The 24,387-nt window shown below is 50.9% G+C and overlaps 2 protein-coding genes across 7 annotated transcripts in view; one reads left to right on the forward strand and one right to left on the reverse strand.

Moving 5' to 3' along the window:
* Positions 1 to 956: 956 nt before the first annotated feature.
* On the forward strand, positions 957 to 10,725 carry LOC131721199 (CST complex subunit CTC1-like). 3 transcript variants are annotated; one of them, XM_059014589.1, is made up of 14 exons: positions 957 to 1,158; positions 1,809 to 1,950; positions 2,252 to 2,366; positions 3,240 to 3,798; positions 4,043 to 4,132; positions 4,254 to 4,406; positions 4,623 to 4,776; positions 5,091 to 5,256; positions 5,571 to 5,648; positions 6,617 to 6,788; positions 6,939 to 7,003; positions 7,583 to 7,748; positions 8,514 to 8,643; positions 10,327 to 10,725. In XM_059014589.1, the coding sequence occupies exons 3-14, from the start codon at positions 2,287 to 2,289 to the stop codon at positions 10,428 to 10,430; spliced, it is 1,917 nt and encodes a 638-aa protein (XP_058870572.1). In that variant the 5' UTR covers positions 957 to 1,158; positions 1,809 to 1,950; positions 2,252 to 2,286; the 3' UTR covers positions 10,431 to 10,725. The 3 variants fall into 3 exon arrangements, with proteins under 3 accessions (XP_058870572.1, XP_058870573.1, XP_058870574.1); XM_059014590.1 differs by lacking the exon at positions 5,571 to 5,648; XM_059014591.1 differs by lacking the exon at positions 4,043 to 4,132.
* An 807-nt stretch (positions 10,726 to 11,532) lies between these two features.
* LOC117969081 (period circadian protein homolog 1-like) overlaps positions 11,533 to 24,387 on the reverse strand; it is a 23,141-nt gene continuing 10,286 nt past the window's right edge. For 3 of the 4 annotated variants that reach the window (XM_059014529.1, XM_059014526.1, XM_059014527.1), the window contains 16 exons: positions 24,224 to 24,366; positions 23,484 to 23,562; positions 23,257 to 23,363; positions 22,897 to 23,050; positions 22,243 to 22,351; positions 21,476 to 21,607; positions 20,979 to 21,084; positions 20,575 to 20,716; positions 18,503 to 18,618; positions 17,875 to 18,060; positions 16,634 to 16,879; positions 15,623 to 16,377; positions 15,266 to 15,425; positions 14,868 to 15,084; positions 13,930 to 14,080; positions 11,533 to 13,097 (listed from right to left, as the gene is read on the reverse strand). In XM_059014529.1, the coding sequence (XP_058870512.1) occupies positions 12,852 to 13,097; positions 13,930 to 14,080; positions 14,868 to 15,084; positions 15,266 to 15,425; positions 15,623 to 16,377; positions 16,634 to 16,879; positions 17,875 to 18,060; positions 18,503 to 18,618; positions 20,575 to 20,716; positions 20,979 to 21,084; positions 21,476 to 21,607; positions 22,243 to 22,351; positions 22,897 to 23,050; positions 23,257 to 23,363; positions 23,484 to 23,562; positions 24,224 to 24,366 (3,049 nt within the window). In that variant the 3' untranslated portion in view covers positions 11,533 to 12,851. The remainder of the gene's footprint in view (positions 13,098 to 13,929; positions 14,081 to 14,867; positions 15,085 to 15,265; positions 15,426 to 15,622; positions 16,378 to 16,633; positions 16,880 to 17,874; positions 18,061 to 18,502; positions 18,619 to 20,574; positions 20,717 to 20,978; positions 21,085 to 21,475; positions 21,608 to 22,242; positions 22,352 to 22,896; positions 23,051 to 23,256; positions 23,364 to 23,483; positions 23,563 to 24,223; positions 24,367 to 24,387) is intronic. The other variant, XM_059014528.1, reaches the window with a different exon arrangement.

A 24,387-nucleotide genomic window follows, 5' to 3' on the forward strand; every position in this document is an offset into this window, starting at 1 on the left:
GCGCGGCTCGCTGGCGGTGCTGGAGTTCAGCAGGTTGGGATCCGGGTTCGAGCCATTCTCCTGGCTGGGGAACCTGTACTGCAGGGCTCTGGTGGAGGGGCAGCTGGAGGTGGGGGGGAGTACCTGTGGAGCTGCGCGGCCCGTGGAGACCCTGACTCACAGGTAAGGGGAGAGGACTGGGAGCAGGGCTGGGATCCGGGTTCAAATGGGAGGAAAAAACCAGAGAGCATTATTATTATTATTATTATTATTATTATTATTATTATTATTATTATTATTATAATGCTGTTGATTATTATTAGCATTATTGCTCTCCATTGCTGTGGGGTTAAATGTTTTCTGGGAAAAATAATAAATTATAAAAAATTGTATTGCTTTGTTGTACCCCACAGTTTGCCCCCTATTACCCCCCTCTCTATCTGCCCCAGGGTTTACCCCTCACCCCCCTCTCTCTCTGATGCCCCAGGTTTTACCCTCTTACCCCTCACCCCCCTCTCTCTCTGTTGCCCCAGGTTTCACCCTCTTACCCCCTCTCACCCCCTCACTCTCTGCTGCCACCAGGTTTCACCCTCTTACCCCTCATCCCCTCTCTCTCTGCTGCCCCAGGTTTTGCCCTCGCCTGGTGAGTTCCTCTCGCATGGCCTCCAGTGTGGCGGGGCGCTTCCTCAGCTCGGTTCTGGTCACCAAGGAAACGGGACGGAGACACAAGAGGGACATTTACAGAGAGATGCTGGAGGAGCCGCACTGCTGCCCCCCTGGTGGAGGTACCAGGAACTACAGCTACAGCAATATTATTATTATTATTATTATTATTATTAATATAGTTATTATTAATTTCTATTAGTAATAGTATTGATAAAGTATTATTATTATTATTATTATTGTTGTTGTTGTTTCCCATTACTTTAAATGTTTCAGCTTGTGCCTCTGTGTATTTTTTCGTCTCTCTCAGTACAGTTTACTGGCCCCCCCCCCCCTGGCGGGCCCCCACTATCTCTGAGCTGTCGTCCCTCATAGAGACCCAGGGCTGGGGGGCCCTGTCCCTCCCCTCCCTCCTCCCAGCCTCCGAGATCCAGCATCTCACAGGACCAGAGATCAACACACGCCTCGCCTGGTCTGTGTACCCGCCAGAGAGCGGAGCAACTGGAGCCCCCTGTGGTGAGGAGGGAGAGCGCCTGATCATTTCAAATAACAGACTTCATTGAGGGCAGCTCTGAACCCCAGGACTGGGTGCAGCAGCAGCAGCAGCAGCAGGGCTAGTGTGAGTTTGTAACCCTGCTCAAACTCCTGGCTCCTGATCATTTCAATATTAATAATAATAACAGACTTCATTGAGGGGAGCTCTGAACCCCAGGACTGGGTGCAGCAGCAGCAGGGCTAGTGCGAGTTTGTAACCCTGCTCAAACTCCTGGCTCCTGATCATTTCAATATTAATAATAATAACAGACTTCATTGAGGGGAGCTCTGAACCCCAGGACTGGGTGCAGCAGCAGCAGCAGCAGCAGCAGGGCTAGTGTGAGTTTGTAACCCTGCTCAAACTCCTGGCTCCTGATCATGTCAATATTAATAATAATAACAGACTTCATTGAGGGGAGCTCTGAACCCCAGGACTGGGTGCAGCAGCAGCAGCAGCAGGGCTAGTGTGAGTTTGTAACCCTGCTCAAACTCCTGGCTCCTGATCATTTCAATATTAATAATAATAACAGACTTCATTGAGGGGAGCTCTGAACCCCAGGACTGGGTGCAGCAGCAGCAGCAGCAGCAGGGCTAGTGTGAGTTTGTGAGTTTCTGTGTGTTTGTCTCTGCAGATCGTAGTGGGAGTTTTGCAGCTGAGCACTGGGAGTGTCTGTGTGCAGCTGGCGGATCAGACCGGGTCTCTGGACTGCGTGCTAGTGGAAACGGATCCCAACACAAGCCACACCAGGGCTGGCATTCACACAGCCTGGACTGGTCAGCACACTTCTGATTGATTGATTGATTTTTAATTTCGTCAAACACGCAGTTATAAATATATATATACACAGCTCAGAGTTTTGCATCGCCTAGAATTGTAGGATTGAAACACAATTAAAATGAGTTCGTTTCTATAAGGAGGGTGATTCAACGCTTTTGTCCGCAGCTGGTCTGCGTGTCTCTATGGACGGATATATTTAGTATTTTATCCATCGCTGGCAGATCAGCTTCTTGGTCATTGACGTTGATTTATTTTTTCGATGTAATAAAGCATTCCTGTGTTGTTTTTTCCTGGCAGGCTGCCTGGTTCAGCTCCGGAGCTGCTCCGTGGTCATGGAGAGATTCCTCAGGACAGAATTCCCGTCCTGGAAGCAGCTGCAGGATTCCCAGTTCATCAGGGAGCGCAGCTGCAGGTGGGGCTGATCCTGAGAGCATTGCTCTCCTGTTAATATATTCAGTGTTGTGAAGAATTTTACTGTCATTGTCTTTACTTGTAATGCTGCTGTTATTATTATTATTATTATTATTATTATTATTATTATTATTAATGAGTCATTTAGCAGATGCTTTGATCCAAAGTGACTTACAGAGACTAGGGGGGTGAACTCTGCATCATCAACAACTGCTGCTGCTGCAGAGTCACTTCCAATAGGAGCTCGTTTGTTTGACGTCTCATTCGCAGGACGGAGCACAAGGAGGTGAAGCGACTTGCTCAGGGTCACGCACGCACGCACACACACACACACACTCACTCTCTCTCTCTCTCTCTCTCTCTCTCTCTCTCTCTCTCTCTCCCCCTCTCTCTCTCTCTCTCTCTCTCACACACACACAGGGAGTCAGTGGCTGAGCCGGGATTTGACCCTCCTGGTACCGAGACCCCCTTTTCTGTAAACGCTGCTCCAGCGAGTCTCTGATGACAGTTTCTCGTTGTGAGATGCTCATTTTAACAGAATACTGCCGAGTGCAATTTTTTTTTTTTTTTTTGATCAACGAGGTGTTGGACCTGACGAAAATGAAAATGGACTTTGGAAAGGGACCTTGAATTGGGGAAAAAACAGGAATCAAACCCAGACCCTGTGTTAGTAATCCTTGTGCTCCGTCCTTCGGATGAGACGTCAAACAAACGAGCTCCTATTGGAAGTGACTCTGCAGCAGCAGCAGCAGTTGTTGATGATGCAGAGTTCACCCCCCCTAGTCTCTGTAAGTCGCTTGGATCAAAGCGTCTGCTGAACGACTCATTAATTGATCTGATTGCGATGCTGTCTGTGTTTCTGTCCGTCTCTCAGGGTCTACGTCCAGTTCAGTGTGAATGACGTCCAGATTCTCAGCCAGTCCTCTGCCATGTCCACACTGCAGAGCACGGAGAGTGAGGGGGTGGGGAGGGAGAGAGAGGGGGAGGGGGGCACAGCGACCCCCGAACCGTCTGTAAAAAAAACCGACAGAACTCCAGCCCCGGAGCCCGAAACAGATAGAGAAGTCCCTGATTCTTCAGATAAAACTGTACAGGATTCCCCTCGAGAGATCTCCCCTAAATCTCCTCCCGGGAAAAAACCCGCGGGAGAAACGGGGATGGGGAATCCGGCCCGCAAGCGGAAGGTGACGGCGCTCCGGTCCTGGGTGTCGGTGCTGCTGCGGGTCACAGACAAGGAAGGGCTGATGTTCCGCAATGCTCACCCGAGCAGCCTGGTTCTGGAGAACCGGGCTCGGAACAGAACCGGGCTCGGGCTGGGCTTCGGAGCCACCGCCTACCTGGAGGGGGGACCCCAAGTGTGGAGCAGGGACCCCCGAAACAGACCCCTGAGAGAGGAGGAGCGGGGGGGAGAGAGCAACAGCGCCCCTCTCAGGGTGAGTCAGAGTTGGTCGGTTATGAATAAGGTTGTATTTTTTTTTTTTTTTTTTATTCCACAGATTTTTGGGGTGTCTCTGGTGGTGGAGATGTGTTTTTGGGGTGTCTGGTGGTGGAGATGTGTTTTGGGGGTGTCTCTGGTTGTGGAGGTGTGTTTTTGGGGTGTCTCTGATTGTGGAGATGTATTTTGGGGCTGTGTGGTGATGGAGATGTTTTTGGGGTATCTCTGGTTTTCTTTGACAGGCTGAGCTGCAGTTTGTGGGTGATTCTGTCCGCTGGTTTCCTCTGATTCACCCAGGACGACTCTACAGACTGGTGGCTCCCCACACTGCGGTGAGAGAGAGAGAGAGAGAGAGAGAGTGTCTCAGTGTGTGTGTGTCTCAGTGTGTGTGTGTGTCTCTCTCTATTAGCGGGGAGACTGTGTCTGAGCGCTCCTGTATCGTTGTATCTGCAGGACCCCAATGTCTTCGGCCAGCTTTCCAGCCCCCTCGCCGTCCTCCCAGTAGGGGCTCCCCAGGGCTCCCAGTGCTCGCTCTTCCTCCCAGTACACCCGGACTGGCACCTGCAGTGTCTGGAACCTCACCCCAGAGAGGAGAGCTGGAGACAGGCAAGCGCAGCTTCATCGCTCCCATCATCCAGGGTTTAAGATCCGTGTTTTGCAGTGCGGTCCCGCCAGCGTTGCCCGGAGTACAGCTGTGGTCAAAAATTTTCTTTTGATTTACATGATGTTAAAAAAAATAAATAATAATATCTAAGTCACTGTGTTGTATACAGACACTGTATGAAACTGAATTCACTTTGCTGTGCTCTCGCTCCCCTTTAGGACCTGCAGCCCCTCCTCTCAGTCTCCGCTCTCCTCTCCCTCTCCCTCTCCCCCACCTCCCTCCTCTCTTTCTCCGGGCTCATCCTCGACAGAGTCACTCTGGATGAAGGCAAGGGAAAGGCTGTGATCGTCCAATCACAGGGCAGCAAACCGGGTAGGGGTGTGGCCTTGCTTCTGTCTCTGTGTGTGTGAACAGGAGTGTTTTTGATACTGGACTTAGTTATTGAAATTAATTTGTACTTTTAATCCAGTTTCACTCTGATTCTGTGAGTGTGTGTGTGTGTAAACAGGAGTCACTGGTTCTGGTTTTGTCTCTTTGTAAATAGGAGTAACTCTGGTTCTGTGTCTCTCTGTAAACAGGAGTCACTCTGGTTCTGTCTCTCTGTGTAAACAGGAGTCACTATGGTTCTGGTTCTGCCTCTCTGTAAACAGGAGTCACTCTGGTTCTGTCTCTCTCTGTGTAAACAGGAGTGGCTCTGGATTGTGGAGTGAGTGTCCAGCTCTCGGTGTGCGATGCAGACAGACCCTCCCAGTCTCTCAAGGTCTATATCGACTTCACCCAGCTTCCCTACATCCCGGGCCTGCTGCCTGGGGCCAGAGTTAACTTTCACCGCCTGGAGAGCAAACTGTCCAGGTAACTAGATTAAACTTTGAGAAGGGGGCTGGTTCATGCTCTTCTCTGTGTTTTACTACACTTTGAGAAGGGGCTGGTTCATGCTCTTCTCTGTGTTTTACTACACTTTGAGAAGGGGCTGGTTCATTCTCCTCTCTGTGTTTTACTACACTTTGAGAAGGGGCTGGTTCATTCTCTTCTCTGTGTTTTACTACACTTTGAGAAGGGGCTGGTTCATTCTCCTCTCTGCTGGCAGTGAGTGATGTCATGTTGTGTAATACAGCACTAAAGCCCTCTCTGTTGTTCCCCCCCCCCGTCCCCCCCCCTCTCTTTAGGCAGGGGAAGCTGTATTGTCGGTACACTGCTCTGAGCTGCCTCACTGTGGTGGGACTGGGAGGCGACGCCTCACCCAGGTGAACCAGACTAGAATCCATTCGACACAAAGCAAGGAGCAGCCAGACGGGTTCCTCGAGTGAAACGCAACGAACAGCCGCCCGTGTCTCGGGGTGTTTTTAAGAGGCAGCGATTCTGTTGTGCAGAATGCCCACCTCGACCCTTTCGTGGTACTCGAGGAGCGCCTCCTGTTGCTGCTCAAGCGTTACTACTTGTAGAAAATTTAGATTTTGAGAGCGACTCCAGCGTAACGAGGAGGAAACGGACCATTTGGATGACTGGATCCGACCTGTCAGTGCATTTTAAACCCGGTTCTGTGCACCTCAAAATAATAGAGAGAGAGATAGAGAGATTGATAGAGATATATAGATATAGAGATAGAGAGATAGAGATAGAGAGATGTAGATCTATAGAGAGGTAAAGATAGAGATATAGATTATTATTATTATTATTATTATTATTATTTATTTCTTAGCAGACACCCTTATCCAGGGCGACTTACAATTGTTACAAGATATCACATTATTTTTACATACAATTACCCATTTATACAGTTGGGTTTTTACTGGAGCAATCTAGGTAAAGTACCTTGCTCAAGGGTACAGCAGCAGTGTCCCCCACCTGGGATTGAACCCACGACCCTCTGGTCAAGAATCCAGAGCCCTAACCACTACTCCACACTGCTAATAATGAATGTTTTTTTAAAGCATGCCTTTAATATGAGAGAGAGAGAGAGAGTTAAATAGATGCTGTGGGTTGTAGTATTGCATGTTGCAGGATCTTGGATTGGATTAGGTTTGCTGTGTTTTAATTTGTTTTTTAAGTACTGTACAGGGATGGTAATGAGACTCCCATTGCGTAGCAGTTTGATCCATTCCTGGTTTTTCAGGAGGGGAGGGGAAAGGAGAGAGAGAGAGAGAGAAGGGGAAAGGGAGAGAGGGTTGAAGGACGGATCAGTATTAAGTTTTTGTCTTTTTGTTTTTCACAGTCCTAATCTTGACCTTGACCCCTCCTCCTCCTCCCCCCCCCTGGTGGATCTGGGCGACTGGGCGTCCGACTCGGTGCACAGCATTCTGGGTAGGGTGCGATGTCACGTCAGCTCCGTGGTGTTGGTGGATCTGCAGTGGACGTGTTCACAGTGCGCCAGCGTCTTCAAACAGGTGGACCTGCTGAGACACACACACACTGAGACACACACACACTGAGACACACAGACACACTGACACACACACTCACACACACAGACATGCCCGGAAACACAGAGACGCACAATGGCGTTGCTGACTTCCTCTTTCTCTTTCACCCAATAGGGTCGCTGCACCAGAAACCACCCCCCCTGCAGCTCTGAGAATGGTGTCTTCCAAGCAAAAGCCAAGTAAGCAGAACTCTGTGTGTGTGTGTGTGGCTCTGTTACACTGTGTTGTGTAACTGTGTTTTTGGTTGGTTGTGGAGAGCGGCAGTGTAATTTGTGTTTTCAGTGTGGTTTGTGTTAGTGTGGTTTGTGTTAGTGTGTTTGTGTTACTGTATGATTGTGTTACAGTGTGATTTGTGTTAGTGTGATGGTGTTACAGTGTGATGGTGTTACAGTGTGATGGTGTTACAGTGTGATTGTGTTAGTGTGATGGTGTTACAGTGTGTTTGTGTTTCAGTGTGTTGATGTAACAGTGCGATGGTGTGTTACAGTGTGGTGTTTCAGTGTGATGGTGTTTCAGTGTGATGGTGTTTCAGTGTGATGGTGTTACAGTGCGATGGTGTGTTTCAATGTGATTGTGTTACAGTGTGATGGTGTGTTACAGTGCAATGGTGTGTTAGTGATTGTGTTACAGTGTGTTTGTGTTACAGTGTGTTTGTGTTACAGTGTGTTGGTGTTACAGTGTGTTGGTGTTACAGTGCAATGGTGTTACAGTGCGATGGTGTTTCAGTGTGATGGTGTTACAGTGTGATTGTGTTTCAGGTTTGTTGTGGATGACGGCAGCGGGTCCGCTCACGTTGTCTGTCGGAATCGCGACGTGTCGGTGCTCCTGCGGCTGGGCGGGGCCGAGTGGGAGGAGTTACAGCGGGAGGTCGGGGTCAGGGGTCACGTGACATACGACTGCAGAGGGACGAGCGACGAGGACGGGGTGAGGGGTTCTTTTAAACTTTAGGAATGCTGAACGCTGCCTGCGATTCACAGCAGCAGCACAGTCCTTGATTTTAGAATCAGTCTCTCTTTTTATACAGTTTTACACAGTAGCAGAAACCAAGTCAAGCAGAACGACGTTGCAGCCACTGGCGTTCCAGTGTAGCAGTGCCTGTATCGGTAACTATTATGGTGAGGTCAGGGCAAGGTCCTTAGAAATGCTAAGAAACTAAAATTGAATGGCTGAAGTCTTTCTCAGGGTCTTCAGTGTAAATTCAATGGCTGACGTTTCCACTAGAAGTCTTTCTCAGGGTCTTCAGTGTAATTTCAATGACTAACGTTTCCACTAGAAGTCTTTCTCAGCGTCTTCAGTGTAAATTCAGTGACTAACGTTTCCACTAGAAGTCTTTCTCAGTGTCTTCAGTGTGAATTCAATGGCTAACGTTTCCACTAGAAGTCTTTCTCAGTGTCTTCAGTGTAAATTCAGTGACTAACGTTTCCACTAGAAGTCTTTCTCAGGGTCTTCAGTGTAAATTCAATGGCTGACGTTTCCACTAGAAGTCTTTCTCAGGGTCTTCAGTGTAAATTCAATGGCTGACGTTTCCACTAGAAGTCTTTCTCAGTGTCTTCAGTGTAAATTCAATGGCTGACGTTTCCACTAGAAGTCTCTCCTCGCGGTGTCTTCAGTTTGAATTTGTAGTTTGTTATTAGTGTTCCCCGCGCTGTTGGGTACTAACTGTCCCCTGTCCCCCTGTCCCGTGCTCAGGCCTGGGAGCAGTGTGAGGACTCCTTTCTGCTCTCCCTCTCCACGCTGTGCTGCAGCGTTCTGGTCTGCAGCCCGGTCCAGATCACCTGCAGATTGAGCCCAGGCAGCCTGACCCTCCAACAGAGACTGGGTGAGACTGGACACCACTCCCTCTCGCTCTGTGTGTGTCTCTGTTTGTCCCCCTCCGTCTCTCTCCTCAGTTTTACTTGTTCTTTCTCTCCTCTCGTTTCTCTCCCTCCTCTCTCCTGTTTGTCTCTCTCTCCCCCCGTTTCTGTGTTGCTGTGTTTGTCTGTGTTTTTTTTTTTTTTTTTTTTTTTATAAATTTAGTCGTCGCCAATTATTTTTACCCCGGTTTTCACCCCAATTTAGCATGCCCAATTATTATCTGTATCCCCGGCTCACCGCTCGCAACCCCCCCACCGACTCAGGAAACGGAGGCTGAAACACGCGTCCTCCGAAACACGCGTCCTCCGAAACGTGCTCCTTCCAAGCCGTCATTTTTCGCACTGCAGATCCACAGCAACGCCACCAGACCTATAGTGCCGGAGGACAACACAGATCTGGCGGCTCCGCTGCAGAGCCACAGGCGCCCTATCGGCCACAGGGGTCGCTGATGCGCGGTGAGCCGTGGATTCCCCTGCCGACCTAAGCCCTCCCTACCCGGGCAGCGCTCAGCCAATTCTGCGCCGCCCCCTAGGAACTCTCGGTCACGGTCAGCTGTGACATAGCCTGGATTCGAACCTGCGATCTCCAGGCTATAGGGCACATCCTGCGAGGAGCGCCTTTACTGGATGCGCCACTCGGGAGCCCCTTTCGTGTTTGTCTGTGTTGATGTTGTGTTGCTGTGTTTGTGTCTCTGTTTCTGTCTGTATTGATGTTGTGTTGCTGTGTTTGTGTGTCTCTGTTTCTGTCTGTATTGATGTTGTGTTGCTGTGTTTCTCTGTCTGTGTTGATGTTGTGTTGCTGTGTTTGTGTCTCTGTTTCTGTCTGTACTTATGTTGTGTTGCTGTGTTTCTCTGTCTGTGTTGATGTTGTGTTGCTGTGTTTGTGTCTGTTTCTGTCTGTATTGATGTTGTGTTGCTGTGTTTCTCTGTCTGTGTTGATGTTGTGTTGCTGTGTTTGTGTCTGTTTCTGTCTGTATTGATGTTGTGTTGCTTTGTTTCTCTCTGTGTTTGTCTGTGTTGATATTGTGTTGCTGTGTTTGTGTCTCTGTATCTGTCTGTATTGATGTTGTGTTGCTGTGTTTCTCTGTCTCTGTGTTGATGTTGTGTTGCTGTGTTTGTGTGTCTCTATCTGTCTGTATTGATGTTGTGTTGCTGTGTTTCTCTGTCTCTGTGTTGATGTTGTGTTGCTGTGTTTGTGTCTGTTTCTGTCTGTATTGATGTTGTGTTGCTGTTTCTCTGTCTGTGTTGATGTTGTGTTGCTGTGTTTGTGTCTCTGTTTGTCTGTATTGATGTTGTGTTGCTGTTTCTCTGTCTGTGTTGATGTTGTGTTGCTGTGTTTGTGTCTCTGTTTGTCTGTATTGATGTTGTGTTGCTTTGTTTCTCTCTGTGTTTGTCTGTGTTGATATTGTGTTGCTGTGTTTGTGTCTCTGTATCTGTCTGTATTGATGTTGTGTTGCTGTGTTTCTCTGTCTCTGTGTTGATGTTGTGTTGCTGTGTTTGTGTGTCTCTGTTTCTGTCTGTGTTGATGTTGTGTTGCTGTGTTTGTGTGTCTCTGTTTCTGTCTGTATTGATGTTGTGTTGCTGTGTTTCTCGCTCCCTGTGTTTCTCTGTCTCTGTGTTGATGTTGTGTTGCTGTGTTTGTGTTTCAGAGAAAGCCCAGTTGAAGCGCTTCACTGTCGACGACTTTGAGTTTCTGACCTGGGTTCCACCCCACCTGCAACTGAACTGTGAGGAGATGACACGCCAACACTGAGAGAGAGAGAGAGAGAGAGAGAGAGAGAGAGAGAGAGAGACGGAAACTCAGAGACACTGAGAGAGAGAGCCGTGAGAGAGACTCAGGGGGACACTGAGAGACGCAGAGACCGAGGGGGGAACTGTGAGAGACAGTGAGACACTGACAGACACAGAGAGACGTGTCACTCTCTCTGAGTAAGAGAGACTTCGAGACTCACTGAGCCAGTAAGAGACACACAGAACGACTGACAAAGACTCCTTGACATTGTTTTGTAAAAGTAAATGTTTGCAACAAATAAAAAGTGACTAACGTTTCCTTTAGAAGTCTTTCTCAGCGTCTTCAATGTAAAGTCAATGGCTAACGTTTCCACTAGAAGTCTTTCTCAGTGTCTTCAGTGTGAATTCAATGACTAACATTTCCACTAGAAGTCTTTCTGTGTCTTCAGTGTAAATTCAATGACTAACGTTTCCACTAGAATGTTGTGAGAAGTGTTGAATTTAAATCAAGGGAAGTAATGTTAAAACTCTACAATGCATTAGTAAGACCTCACCTAGAATATTGTGTTCAGTTCTGGTCACCTCGTTACAAAAAGGATATTGCTGCTCTAGAAAGAGTGCAAAGAAGAGCAACCAGAATTATCCCGGGTTTAAAAGGCATGTCGTATGCAGACAGGCTAAAAGAATTGAATCTATTCAGTCTTGAACAAAGAAGACTACGCGGCGATCTGATTCAAACATTCAAAATCCTAAAAGGTATAGACAATGTCAACCCGGGGGACTTCTTTGACTTGAAAAAAGAAAAAAGGACCAGGGGTCATAAATGGAGATTAGATAACGGGGCATTCAGAACAGAAAATAGGAGGCACTTTTTTACACAGAGAATTGTGAGGGTCTGGAACCAACTCCCCAGTAATGTTGTTGAAGCTGACACCCTGGGATCCTTCAAGAAGCTGCTTGATGAGATTCTGGGATCAATAAGCTACTAACAACCAAACGAGCAAGATGGGCTGTAAACTTTCTTATGTTCTTATGTTCTCAGCGTCTTCAGTGTAAATTCAATGGCTAACGTTTCCACTAGAAGTCTTTCTCGGGGGGGGGGGGGGGGGGCAAACAACAAACAGTATTTTTTATTTTATTTTTTATTTTAATACAAAATGTGAACATGGTGCAATGAACCCCGACATCACATGAGAAAGAGAGAGCAAGGGAGAGGCTGTGTTCATGTCACTTGCGTTTGGTGCCACTGTTATGCTTTGAAATCCTCAGTACTGGTTTTGTTAATCCCATTAAACCAAAGTCCACTGTCTCTCTCTTTGAAGAAGGGAACAGCCAATCGGAATTTAGGATCTGTAAACTGTCCTTGGTTGCCGTGTGAGCACAGCGAATCAGAATTCAGGATCTGTAAACTGTCCTTGGTCTCCGTGTGAGCACAGCTCACTCTCGCTTCACACTTAGAAAAGCCTCTGCGAAGGAGAGGGCAGCCAATCACAATTAAGAACTGGTAATTTTGTCACAGGTTGCCGTGTGAGCACAGCCAATAGAAATTCTCCTTTTGCCTCAATTCACAACATATAACAACAACAACAATTGCATTAACAATAATAAACAATGATCTCCAGTGTCTGATCTGGACTCCACCTACTCATGACATCATAATGGCTACATCTCCGTGGGAGATCTCAGCCAATCAAAACTCTTTGGCCCCTATCATCACCTGCCTTGTTTCCATGGGAACACCTACTCCATTTTACATTTTTCAGCCAGGAGTTTTTTCAAAATGGCTGATTATTATTATTATTATTATTATTATTCAATTTTTTTTTTCTCTTTCATCTTTAAAAAAAAAAAAAAGTTACAAACCTTTTTTTTTGTCGCTAATTAAAAATGTAAACAAGTAAAAAATAAATACATTTTGGGGAAGTAATCAACTGTTTTTTTTAAATTATTAAAAAAAAAAAAAAGTCTGGTTGGGGAACTGACGTTCAGTAGATAAATAAACAACATTTTTTTTCTTTTTCCAAAAATACACAAACATATATATCATTTTAAAATGGAAAACAGCTGCGTACCATCAGGTGCAAAATCCTAAAAAAAAAAGGATAATGCAGGTCCACAAAATTGTGAATAATTGATAAAAATTCTAATCAGGATGTTTCGGACTAAGAAACGTCCTGATATCATTGATTTTTGATCAATCACATTTGTGTATCTACATTACCTTCTTCTGTTTGAAAATTGTCCATTTTTTGGGGAGATTTTAATAAAAAAAAATAGATATATCTAGAGATTTTTCAAATTCCTTTTCATTTTTAATCTTCACTCATGAGGCACTGCTTGTCTCGTGTCCCTGTGTCTCCTGTCTTGTCCTCGTGTCTCTCATTGTCTTGTGGTCCCTGTGTCTCGTCCTCATGTCTCTGATTGTGTTGTGTCCCTGTGTCTCTTATTGTCTCTTGTCCTCGTTCTCGGTCTTCCTCGTCTCCCGCTCCTCGGATGGCATTTCCTGGTCGTTGCCGTGCGTCGCTGGCTCCTCCCCTTCCTCCTCCATGGCCGTTTCCGGGACGACGGTCGCCTTCCCTCCGTTCTCCCCCCCGGAGTCCAGCATTCCGCTCAGCTCCATGTCGTGGATTTCCACGTCGAAAGGCATCGCCGCGGGGACCGGGGTAGCGAGACCACAGCCCACACACGCCTGAGAGAGGGGAAGAGAGAGAGAGAGATGGAGACAGAGAGATGGAGAGAGAGAGGGAGAGAGAAGAGAGAGAGAGAGACAGGAGAGGGAGAGGGGGAGAGAGAGAGAGAGGGAGAGAGAGAAATGGAGACAGAGAGATGGAGACAGAGAGGGAGAGAGAAGAGAGACAGGAGAGTGAAGAGAGAAAGAGGGGAGAGAAAGAGGGAGAGGGGAGAGAAAGACAGAGAGAGAGCGTTTACAGAGTGTAACCCCAACAACACACTAATGTTGAGATACTCAGTTTGATATAACAGGGATGGGAATAAGACTCCTGTTGCACAGCAGTGTCGCCCATTCCAGGTTTTACTGTGTGTGGTGCAGCAGTGTCTCTGTGCTGCGTGTAGTGCAGCAGTGTCTCTGTGCTGTGTGTAGTGCAGCAGTGTCTCTGTGCTGTGTGTAGTGCAGCAGTGTCTCTGTGCTGCGTGTAGTGCAGCAGTGTCTCTGTGCTGTGTGTAGTGCAGCAGTGTCTCTGTGCTGCGTGTAGTGCAGCAGTGTCTCTGTGCTGCGTGTAGTGCAGCAGTGTCTCTGTGCTGTGTGTAGTGCAGCAGTGTCTCTGTGCTGCGTGTAGTGCAGCAGTGTCTCTGTGCTGCGTGTAGTGCAGCAGTGTCTCTGTGCTGCGTGTAGTGCAGCAGTGTCTCTGTGCTGTGTGTAGTGCAGCAGTGTCTCTGTGCTGTGTTTGTTGCAGCAGTGTCTCTGTGCTGTGTGTAGTGCAGCAGTGTCTCTGTGGGGTGTATAGTGCAGCAGTGTCTCTGTGGGGTGTATCGCGCGGCTGTGTGTGGTCGGTGATACTCACAGCCGCGCTCAGGCTCGTGGGCAGCCTCCCGCTCCTGATCCAGGGGTGCACCTCGCTCAGCTCCCTCTTCTGCGCCTCGCTGAACCGAGGCTGCTGCCTCTGCATGGCCTTCAGCCTCTCCCTGTCCTCCCTGAGCACCGTCTGCATGTCTCTGTGGAGGGGGGGGGGGAGCACAGGGTCACGCACAGCAGGGGGAGGTTATAACACGGTCTCACCATTTCTCAGGTGTGGTTCAGTCAGGTGTGTTTCTCAGGTGTATTTCTCAGGTGTGGTTCAGTCAGGTGTATTTCTCAGGTGTGGTTCAGTCAGGTGTATTTCTCAGGTGTATTTCTCAGGTGTATTTCTCAGGTGTGGTTCAGTCAGGTGTGTTTCTCAGGTGTATTTCTCAGGTGTGGTTCAGTCAGGTGTATTTCTCAGGTGTGGTTCTGTCAGGTGTATTTCTCAGGTGTGGTTCAGTCAGGTGTATTTCTCAGGTGTATTTCTCAGGTGTGGTTCAGTCAGGTGTATTTCTCAGGTGTGGTTCAGTCAGGTGTATTTCTCCGGTGTGGTTCAGTCAGGTGTATTTCTCAGGTGTGGTGCAGTCAGGTGTATTTCTCAGGTGTGGTTCAGTCAGGTGTATTTCTCAGGTGTGGTTCAGTCAGGTGTATTTCTCAGGTGTGGTTCAGTCAGGTGTATTTCTCAGGTGTATTTCTCAGGTGTGGTTCAGTCAGGTGTATTTCTCAGGTGTGGTTCAGTCAGGTGTATTTCTCAGGTGTGGTTCAGTCAGGTGTATTTCTCAGGTGTATTTCTCCGGTGTGATTCAGTCAGGTGTATTTCTCAGGTGTGGTTCTGTCAGGTGTATTTCTCAGGTGTGGTTCTGTCAGGTGTATTTCTCAGGTGTGGTTCAGTCAGGTGTTTCCATATCCCTATAGCCAGGTGTGTGGGGGGCGTGTCCTGACCTGGCAGGTATCTGGTAAGTCATCATGACCTTCTCGTCAGCGTTGGCCATGAGCAGCCAGAGGGGGTCCTGCAGCACACACTTCAGGAACTGCTCGCTCTCTGGAGCCAGGCTGCCCGCCCCGCTCCGGCCCCCGCTGCGCTGCTGCCCGCCCAGCCCGTTCTCCGAGGAGTCGATGCTGCCAAAGTATTTGCTGGTGTGGCTGCTCCGACTGCTTCCTGCGAGGGCAAAGGGGCAGGGGCAAAGGTCAGGAGGTGACAGAAACAACAGCCTTCAAAACACACTCGCTGACACCAGATCAGACAGACGCACACACACACACACACTCACAGATACAAACACTCTAATGAAGATGTTCTATTATAAACTGGGGCTAAAGCGGAATAAACTGGAACATACTGGTCCCGCTGGCGGAGGCGCTGCAGCCGTTGGACCCGGAGCCCGAGGACCCCGAGGCGGCCGAGCCAGTGCCCGATCGGGAGTCCTCCTGCAGGAGCAGGTCCAGCAGGTCAGTGGAGCTCGACATGGCGTCCTGGTCAGGGGAGCTGAGAGCACGGGCCTGGGGGAGAGAGAGAAGGGAGAGGGGGGTCAGAGAGGGACGGAGAGAGAGAGACAGAGAGACAGGAGAGGGAGAGAGAGATACAGAGAGAAAGATCGGGAGAGAGAAAGGAGGGATCAGAGAGACAGAGAGAGAGAAAGGAGGGGTCAGAGAAAGACAGACGACTATTTTTTTTTTTTTTTTTTTTTAATACTGACGTGTTTGTTTTGCTCCCGGACGACCTCACTTCCTGCGACCGCCTGCTTCCTGGCCCCGCCTCCGGCCTGAGGCCCCGCCCACTCCCGAGCCGTCGCTGCTGCCTGCGTCGCCACTTCCTGCCTGTTGGGGGCGCCGTCTTCCAACTGCAGCAGATTGAGCTGCAGAGGGGAGCTGCACTGGGACTCAAAGAGGGGCGACCGGGCCCCTTCCCGCTCGTGCGGGGGGCAGCTGCCGGACTGGGGGGTGCTGGAGCGGGACAGGGGTTTGGGGGTCTCCCGAGAGGGGGCTCGGAGGGGGGCGAGGGCGGGGGCTGCAGCTGCTGCTGCCGGGGCACAGGGGTACATCTGAGGAGGGTTTGGGTAGATGGGCTGGGGCAGAGGGGCGCTCAGTTGAGGGAACATGTAATTGGGGAGCACGAAAGCCATCACGGGGGCGACGAGGGGGGCCGGCGTGACGGGGTAGCGGAGACCAACCTGGTGTGAATCGGGGACCCGGGGGGGGTACAGGGGGTAGGCTGGGAGAACCCCAGGGAAGGGAAGCCGAGGGAGGCTGGACTGAGAGGGAGCGGAGAGGGGCCAGGAGTCAAGGAGCAAGGGGGAGGGGGGCTGGGGCATGTTTCGGGGGGAGAGGAGGGGGGCGTGCTGGAGGGGGGCGATGCTGGGGGAGTGCTGGTGGGGTTTGAGGCGTTTGACTTTGGATTTGCCTCTTCGGCTGCTGCTGCCCCCTGTTGGGTAGTTTCGGGAACTGCGCCCGGCTGAGAGGGAGAGAGGGAGAGAGGGAGGGAGGGAGGGAGGGAGGGAGGGAGATGCATTATAAATCATGAATGAAAAGCTTTCGCGTGCATCATCTTATCCTGTGTTGTTTAATTTAACAAGTTAATAGTGTGCACTCTTACAAACAGAGAAACCACTGACTGTATTTGCTGCCCGTGGCTTTGAGCACCCCCTCCCTCCCCCCCTCCCTCGCCTCGCCTCCTCTACTAACCCCGGTGCTGGTATTGCCCCTCTCACCTCCTCTGTTGCCCCCGGTGGGGGTACTGCCCCTCTGCTCCTGCCCCGCGGGGTCGAACACTCTCAGCTCGCTCAGGTCCTTGAATCTGTTCAGGAAGACCTCCTCCTCATTCTGCGTGTGCACAGACAGGACCTCCTTGGTCAGCCCCACCCGGCGGTAGGGGTCCTTGGGGTCAGGGGTCGCGCTGGGCGTGGCAGGGGGAGGGGCCTGGGAAGGCGTGGCAGGCTCCTCCATCATCACGATCTCTGAGAAGGGAGAATTTGAAAAATTAAATGGCAGCTGAAGAACAACATTTTTTTTTTGGTTTGTGTCAGAAATGTCGGCGCAGTGCAGCCTCCTCACTGGAAGTTATAAACATTTACTGCATTATTATTACTATTATTATTATTATTACTATTATTATTATTATTATTACTATTATTATTATTATTACTATTATTTGGCAGACGCCTTTATCCATTCCATTAATTCTGGCGATACTTGTACGACTTGTCGTCGTGGCAACAAAGCCCCCCAGCCGTCACGTGTATCGCATCACGCCCTGCGTACCGTCTCATGACATCAGCGCTTCCACACACATGCACACAGTTATAGACACTGACAGAGAAACACACAGACACAGCGACACTGAAACACCAAGAGCGACGCTCCACAGAGAGAGCTTCCTGCGTGTTGGTAGCATGTGATAACAGGTCAGTAGCATGTTGTTGCTGTGTGGCAGTGTGTCTGTAGTGTTTGTGTGTGGTTGGCATGTGGCAGTGTCTAGCGTGTGGATGGCGTGTGGCAGTGTCTGTAGCGTGTTGCAGTGATTGGCATGTGGCAGTGTGTAGCGTGTGGCTGGCATGTGGCAGTGTCTGTTGCGTGTGTTTGGCGTGTGGCAGTGTGTCTGTAGCGTGTGGTTGGCGTGTGGCAGTGTGTCTGTGGCGTGTGGTTGGCGTGTGGCAGTGTGTCTGTAGAGTGTGGTTGGAGTGTGGCAGGGTGTGTGGCGTGTGGCAGTGTGTAGAGTGTGGTTGGAGTGTGGCAGTGTGTCTGTAGCGTGTGGCAGTGTGTCTGTAGCATGTGGTTGGCGTGTTGCAGTGTGTCTGTAGCGTGTGTTTGGCGTGTGGCAGTGTGTCTGTTGCATGTTGTTGGCGTGTGGCAGTATATCTGTAGCGTGTGGTTGGCATGTGGCAGTGTGTAGCGTGTGGTTGGCGTGTGGCAGTGTGTCTGTAGCGTGTGGTTGGCGTGTGGCAGTGCATACCTGACTCCGGTGGTTTCTTGTCCCCCACGTGCACGATGGTGCTGCTGAAGCTACACTGGCTCGTGACGGAGACCACGCTGGCAGCCTTGCTTGGCAGGGCGAGGGGGGCGAGGGGGTGGGACGAGCCCGGAGCCCCCCCCTGCCCCGAGGCCGGAGGGGCGGCAGCAGAGGCAGGAGCAGCCTGGCCTGGAAACCGAGCGCAGAATAATCTCAAATAATGAAATCTTCATCTTCCATCTTCTCGGGTTAGATTCACTTTGTCAACCACAATGACTCTGCCCTCTTATTAGCAGGCAGACCACTCCCCCAAAGAACACTCCTCTCTTATTAGCATATAGACCACTCCCTCAAAGAACACTCCCCTCTTATTAGCATACAGACCACTCCCCCAAAGAACACTTGCCTCTTATTAGCATACAGACTGCTACCACTTATTAGCATGCAGACCACTCCCTTTCTGGGCTTTTTTTCCGAAACTTAATTTTTTTTTTTGTATTAAAAAATTAATTTATGTATTTATTTTAAAATCAAAACGATTTAGTACCAAAAAAAAAAATAAACAAACCAAAACAAACAAAAAACCCAAGTTATTAGTTTCCGGAGGGTCTGGGCAGGGGGCAGCACTCACCTCTCGAGCCAGCTCGATTCATCCGCTTGTCATCGTCGGAATTCGATGACGTCGTGCCGGAGGAGGAGCCACACTTCCTCTTCACTGTACTGGGGGTGTTACAGCTTTGCAGATACCTGAGAGAGAGAGAGGAGAGAGAGGAGAGAGCCAGGGTCAGAGAGGGGGGCTATACAGTGCGGTCCGGCCAGCACTGCCCTGTGTTGTGCACAGTGTCTCACGCTGTCCTGTGTTGTGCACAGTGTCTCACGCTGCCCTGTGTTGTGCACAGTGTCTCACGCTGCCCTGTGTTGTGCACAGTGTCTCACGATGCCCTGTGTTGTGCAGTGTCTCACGCTGTCCTGTGTCGTGCACAGTGTCTCACGCTGCCCTGTGTCGTGCACAGTGTCTCACGCTGCCCTGTGTCATGCACAGTGTCTCACGCTGTCCTGTGTCGTGCACAGTGTCTCACGCTGCCCTGTGTCGTGCACAGTGTCTCACGCTGCCCTGTGTCGTGCACAGTGTCTCACGCTGTCCTGTGTTGTGCACAGTGTCGCACGCTGCCCTGTGTCGTGCACAGTGTCGCACGCTGTCCTGTGTCGTGCACAGTGTCTCACGCTGTCCTGTGTTGTGCACAGTGTCTCACGCTGCCCTGTGTTGTGCACAGTGTCTCACGATGCCCTGTGTTGTGCACAGTGTCTCACGCTGCCCTGTGTTGTGCACAGTGTCTCACGCTGTCCTGTGTCGTGCACAGTGTCTCACGCTGTCCTGTGTCGTGCACAGTGTCTCACGCTGTCCTGTGTCGTGCACAGTGTCTCACGCTGCCCTGTGTTGTGCACAGTGTCTCACGCTGGACTCTTTGAGTCCCACAGTGTCTCACGCTGCCCTGCGTTGTGCACAGTGTCTCACGCTGGACTCTTTGAGTCCCACAGTGTCTCACGCTGCCCTGTGTTGTGCACAGTGTCTCACGCTGGACTCTTTGAGTCCCACAGTGTCTCACGCTGCCCTGTGTCGTGCACAGTGTCTCACGCTGCCCTGTGTTGTGCACAGTGTCGCACGCTGCCCTGTGTTGTGCACAGTGTCGCACGCTGCCCTGCGTTGTGCACAGTGTCTCACGCTGTCCTGTGTCGTGCACAGTGTCTCACGCTGCCCTGTGTTGTGCACAGTGTCTCACGCTGCCCTGCGTCGTGCACAGTGTCTCACGCTGTCCTGCGTTGTGCACAGTGTCTCACGCTGCCCTGTGTTGTGCACAGTGTCTCACGCTGCCCTGTGTTGTGCACAGTGTCTCACGCTGTCCTGTGTTGTGCAGTGTCTCACGCTGCCCTGTGTTGTGCACAGTGTCTCACGCTGTCCTGTGTTGTGCACAGTGTCTCACGCTGTCCTGTGTTGTGCACAGTGTCTCACGCTGCCCTGTGTCGTGCACAGTGTCTCACGCTGCCCTGTGTTGTGCACAGTGTCTCACGCTGCCCTGTGTTGTGCACAGTGTCTCACGCTGTCCTGTGTTGTGCAGTGTCTCACGCTGCCCTGTGTTGTGCACAGTGTCTCACGCTGTCCTGTGTTGTGCACAGTGTCTCACGCTGTCCTGTGTTGTGCAGTGTCTCACGCTGCCCTGTGTTGTGCACAGTGTCTCACGCTGTCCTGTGTTGTGCACAGTGTCTCACGCTGCCCTGTGTTGTGCACAGTGTCTCACGCTGCCCTGTGTTGTGCACAGTGTCTCACGCTGTCCTGTGTTGTGCACAGTGTCTCACGCTGCCCTGTGTTGTGCACAGTGTCTCACGCTGCCCTGTGTTGTGCACAGTGTCTCACGCTGCCCTGTGTTGTGCACAGTGTCTCACGCTGTCCTGTGTTGTGCACAGTGTCTCACGCTGTCCTGTGTCGTGCACAGTGTCTCACGCTGTCCTGTGTTGTGCAGTGTCTCACGCTGTCCTGTGTTGTGCACAGTGTCGCACGCTGGACTCTGAGTCCCACAGTGTCTCACGCTGCCCTGCGTCGTGCACAGTGTCTCACGCTGTCCTGTGTTGTGCACAGTGTCTCACGCTGCCCTGTGTCGTGCACAGTGTCTCACGCTGGACTCTTTGAGTCCCACAGTGTCTCACCGGATGATGCTGTCCAGGCAGTTGATTTGCTGATAGGAGTAGGTGGAGGGAGGCTCTTTCCTCACAGCCTCCTCGAGAGCTGAGATTCGGGGTACGCAGGCCGTCTCTTTGGGGGTCTCCCCGGGCTGCTTGGGGGTCTCCACTGCGGAGAGAAGAGGCAGGCACCCTGCAGTCAGCACCAGTGACCCCCCAGAACCATCATGATGAGAATAATAATAATAATAATAATAATTCTCCATGTGTCTGCCTGCCTGTCAGAGTCTCTTGGTATCTGTGTCTCTCTCTCTCTCCCTCCCCTCTCCTCCCCTTCTCTCCTTCTCCCCTCTCCTCTCTTCTCTCTCCCCTCTCCCTTTTTCCCTCCTCCCTCCCTCCCTCCCTCCCTCCCTCCTCTCTCCCCTCCTCACCTGGCTGGTGTCTCCAGGGCTGTACTCTTGCTCTGGACTCTATGAAGAGCTGCTGGCCCTGATTCTTCACCATGTGAACATCCTTACAGATCTGCTGGAATGTCATCTAGAGAAGAGAGAGAGCGAGAGGGAGGAAGAGAGGAGAGCACAAGAGAGAGAGAGAGAGAGAGAGAGAGAGAGAGAGAGAGAGAGAGGGAGAGAGAGAGAGAACATACAGAGTGAGACACCCTATGATCCACACACTGTGACATGTATACTGTGTTACATACTATGACAGCGGTTTCCATTCTGTTGGGTACTGGTCTGTGCTCGTTTGTTCGCTGCTCTGTATACTGGTCTGTACTGGTGAGTATACTGGTACATACTGGTTGGTGTTGTGGGAGGTTGTTACAGGCGCTCGTTTCTGTATGCTGGTACATACTGGTTTGTATTGTGTTGTAGTGTGTTGCGTGCTGCTCTGTATACTGGTCTGTACTGGTGCGTATTCGGGTGCTTACTGGTTTGTGCAGCCTGGCCTCCTCGGCCGCGGCTCCGTTGCTGTCGCTGGACGAGGCGATGCTGAGGAGCTGCTCATGGGAACCGCTACTCTCAACACTGCAGTACCCCTGAGAACCACTGGAGACAACGGGCTAGAGAGAGGAGAGGAGAGAGGGGAGAGGGGGAGAGGGGAGAGGGGGAGAGGGGAGAGGAGAGAGGGGAGAGGAGAGAGGGGGAGAGGGGAGAGGAGAGAGGAGGAGAGGAGAGAGAGAGGAGGAGAGAGGAGAGGAGAGAGGGGGGAGGGGTGGAGAGAGGGGAGAGAGAGAGGAGAGAGAGGAGAGAGAGGAGAGGAGAGGGGAGAGGAGGGGAGAGGAGAGAGGAGAGAGAGGAGAGGAGAGAGGGGAAGGGAGAGAGAGAGGGGAGGGGAAGGGAGAGAGAGAGGGGGGAGTAGAGAGGGGAAGGGGGAGAGAGAGGGGAGGGGAGAGAGAGAGAGAGGGGGAGGGGATAGGAGAGGAGAGAGAGAGAAGGGAAAAGAGAGGAGAAAGGAGAGGAGAAAGGAGAGGGGAGAGGAGAGAGAAGGGGTTAGAAATACAACACGCTCCCCCTCCAGTTTCTGTACTGAGACAGCGCTACAGACAGACAGAGGAGAGAGAAAGAGACACACAGACATACCGAGAGAGACAGAGACAGACACAGACAGAGAGAGACACAGACAGACAGAGACACACGCTGCAATATCCTAGAATGCTACTGGGAGGATTTCGTTGGTTTTTTTTGGCGGTCTCACCTGCACCAGGAGCCGATGGATCTGTCCACTCAGCTGGTGAATCTCGGGCTCCATAGACTTGACATGAACCACACGAGGGAGAGAGAAGACATCCTCGTTCAGGGGGCTCCTGGGATACAGGAGGAACGAGAGAGAGCGAGAGCTTGAGAGAGGGCAGACAGGACGGAGAGGGAGATGAAGGGAGAGAGGAGAAATGGGAGAGAGAGCAGAGAGAGGATGGAGGAGAGATGAGAGAGCGAGAGAAGGGGATGGAGAGGAGAGAGAGGGAGATGGAGGGAGAGAGGAGAAATGGGAGAGAGAGCAGAGAGAGGATGGAGGAGAGATGAGAGCATGAGAGAAGGGGATGGAGAGGGAAGAGAGGGAGATGGAGGGAGAGGAGAAATGGGAGAGAGAGCAGAGAGGATGGAGGAGAGATGAGAGCGCGAGAAAGAAGGGAATGGAGAGGAGAGAGAGAGAGAGAGAAGGGGATGGAGAGGAGAGAGAGAAAAGGGGATGGAGAGGAGAGAGAGAAAAGGGGATGGAGAGGAGAGAGAGAGCGCGAGAGAGAAGGGGATGGAGAGGGGAGAGAGAGCGCGAGAGACGGGGATGGAGAGGAGAGCGCGAGAGAGACGGGGATGGAGAGGAGAGAGAGAGAGGAGGCGCAGTGCGACTCACGTCCTGACTTTGTGTCTGCCGATGATGAAGGCCACCTTGCGGCTCCAGGGGTTGATGAAGCTGGACCAGCTGGTGTCGATGGTGACGTACTCGCCGTTCCGAGCACAGAACCGGATCGGGGAGTGGTCAAAGGGCTGGCCCGCGAGCTTCAGAACTGCAGGGGAAAACAACACAGCAACTGAGTCCCTGTGGCGGCCATTACGGCTCTGAATCTCCATAGCCTTCAATGCAGAGCCGGCTCCATGCTTGAAACTGCAGCCCTGTGTCGGCCATGTTGGCTCCTGGTTCCCTATAGGTTTCTATGCAGTGCTGGCTCCATCCTAGAGCCAGAATGGCCTCAGTTTCATCTTGTTGACTCACTTTTTTTGTGAATGGCGATCATGAGCGGTCTGTCTTCGGGGTGAAGGTAGGGCAGAACCGGGGTCCCCACGAGGTCCTGGGGCAGGTACCCCAAAAGAGGGACAGCCCTGAGACAGGAGAAAAATCACAATTCAGGGCAACAGAACAATTGAAAACTGCTCTTTAATTTGTACCTGTGCGTTTTTATGAGGTCTGCAACCTTTCTCTTTATATAAATATTTGCTTACCGTTCGTCAACATCTTGAAAGAGGCAGCTGGGCGTGTGACTGGTGGTGAAAATGCGTTTGTCTGGAGGTATTCTGGGAGCTGAGAGAGAGAGAGAGAGAGTCAGTTTCCAGCTAGTGCCTTCATCAGTGTTATTGAAACTAAACTGAGTCAAGCAGACCAGCGTTTGGGCTCCAGTGCCTTCATCAGTGTTATTGAAACTAAACTGAGTCAAGCAGACCAGCGTTTGGGCTCTAGTGCCTTCATCAGTGTTACTGAAACTAAACTGAGTCAAGCAGACCAGCGTTTGGGCTCTAGTGCCTTCATCAGTGTTATTGAAACTAAACTGACTCAAGCAGACCAGCGTTTGGGCTCTAGTGCCTTCATCAGTGTTATTGAAACTAAACTGAGTCAAGCAGACCAGCGCTTGGGCTCCAGTGCCTTCATCAGTGTTATTGAAACTAAACTGAGTCAAGCAGACCAGCGTTTGGGCTCCAGTGCCTTCATCAGTGTTATTGAAACTAAACTGAGTCAAGCAGACCAGCGCTTGGGCTCCAGTGCCTTCATCAGTGTTATTGAAACTAAACTGAGTCAAGCAGACCAGCGTTTGGGCTCCAGTGCCTTCATCAGTGTTACTGAAACTAAACTGAGTCAAGCAGACCAGCGTTTGGGCTCCAGTGCCTTCATCAGTGTTATTGAAACTAAACTGAGTCAAGCAGACCAGCGTTTGGGCTCCAGTGCCTTCATCAGTGGTGGTTCTCACCCTCGTATCCAGAGTGGATTTTCTCAGCGAGGAGGAGGCAGCACGGCTGGGGTTCAAGGGTCTCCGGGTCTCGGAGGGTGAGCAGGTAGGGGGCCAGTCGGAAGGGGCAGTAACGCACCTCCCCACCCTTCTCCCTGCCACTGCTGGGGAACAGAGAGGGAACA

The sequence above is a fragment of the Acipenser ruthenus genome, chromosome 48 (genome assembly GCF_902713425.1).
Source record: "Acipenser ruthenus chromosome 48, fAciRut3.2 maternal haplotype, whole genome shotgun sequence".
Classification (NCBI taxonomy): domain Eukaryota; kingdom Metazoa; phylum Chordata; class Actinopteri; order Acipenseriformes; family Acipenseridae; genus Acipenser; species Acipenser ruthenus.

Excerpts from the sequence above, each read along its gene's own strand:
- LOC131721199 (XM_059014589.1), top strand. The coding sequence starts at position 2,287 with ATGGAGAGATTCCTCAGGACAGAATTCCCGTCCTGGAAGCAGCTGCAG. Across the intron at positions 5,257-5,570 it reads CTGGAGAGCAAACTGTCCAG|GCAGGGGAAGCTGTATTGTC; the intron begins GTAACTAGATTA and ends CCCTCTCTTTAG. Across the intron at positions 5,649-6,616 it reads GGAGGCGACGCCTCACCCAG|TCCTAATCTTGACCTTGACC; the intron begins GTGAACCAGACT and ends TGTTTTTCACAG.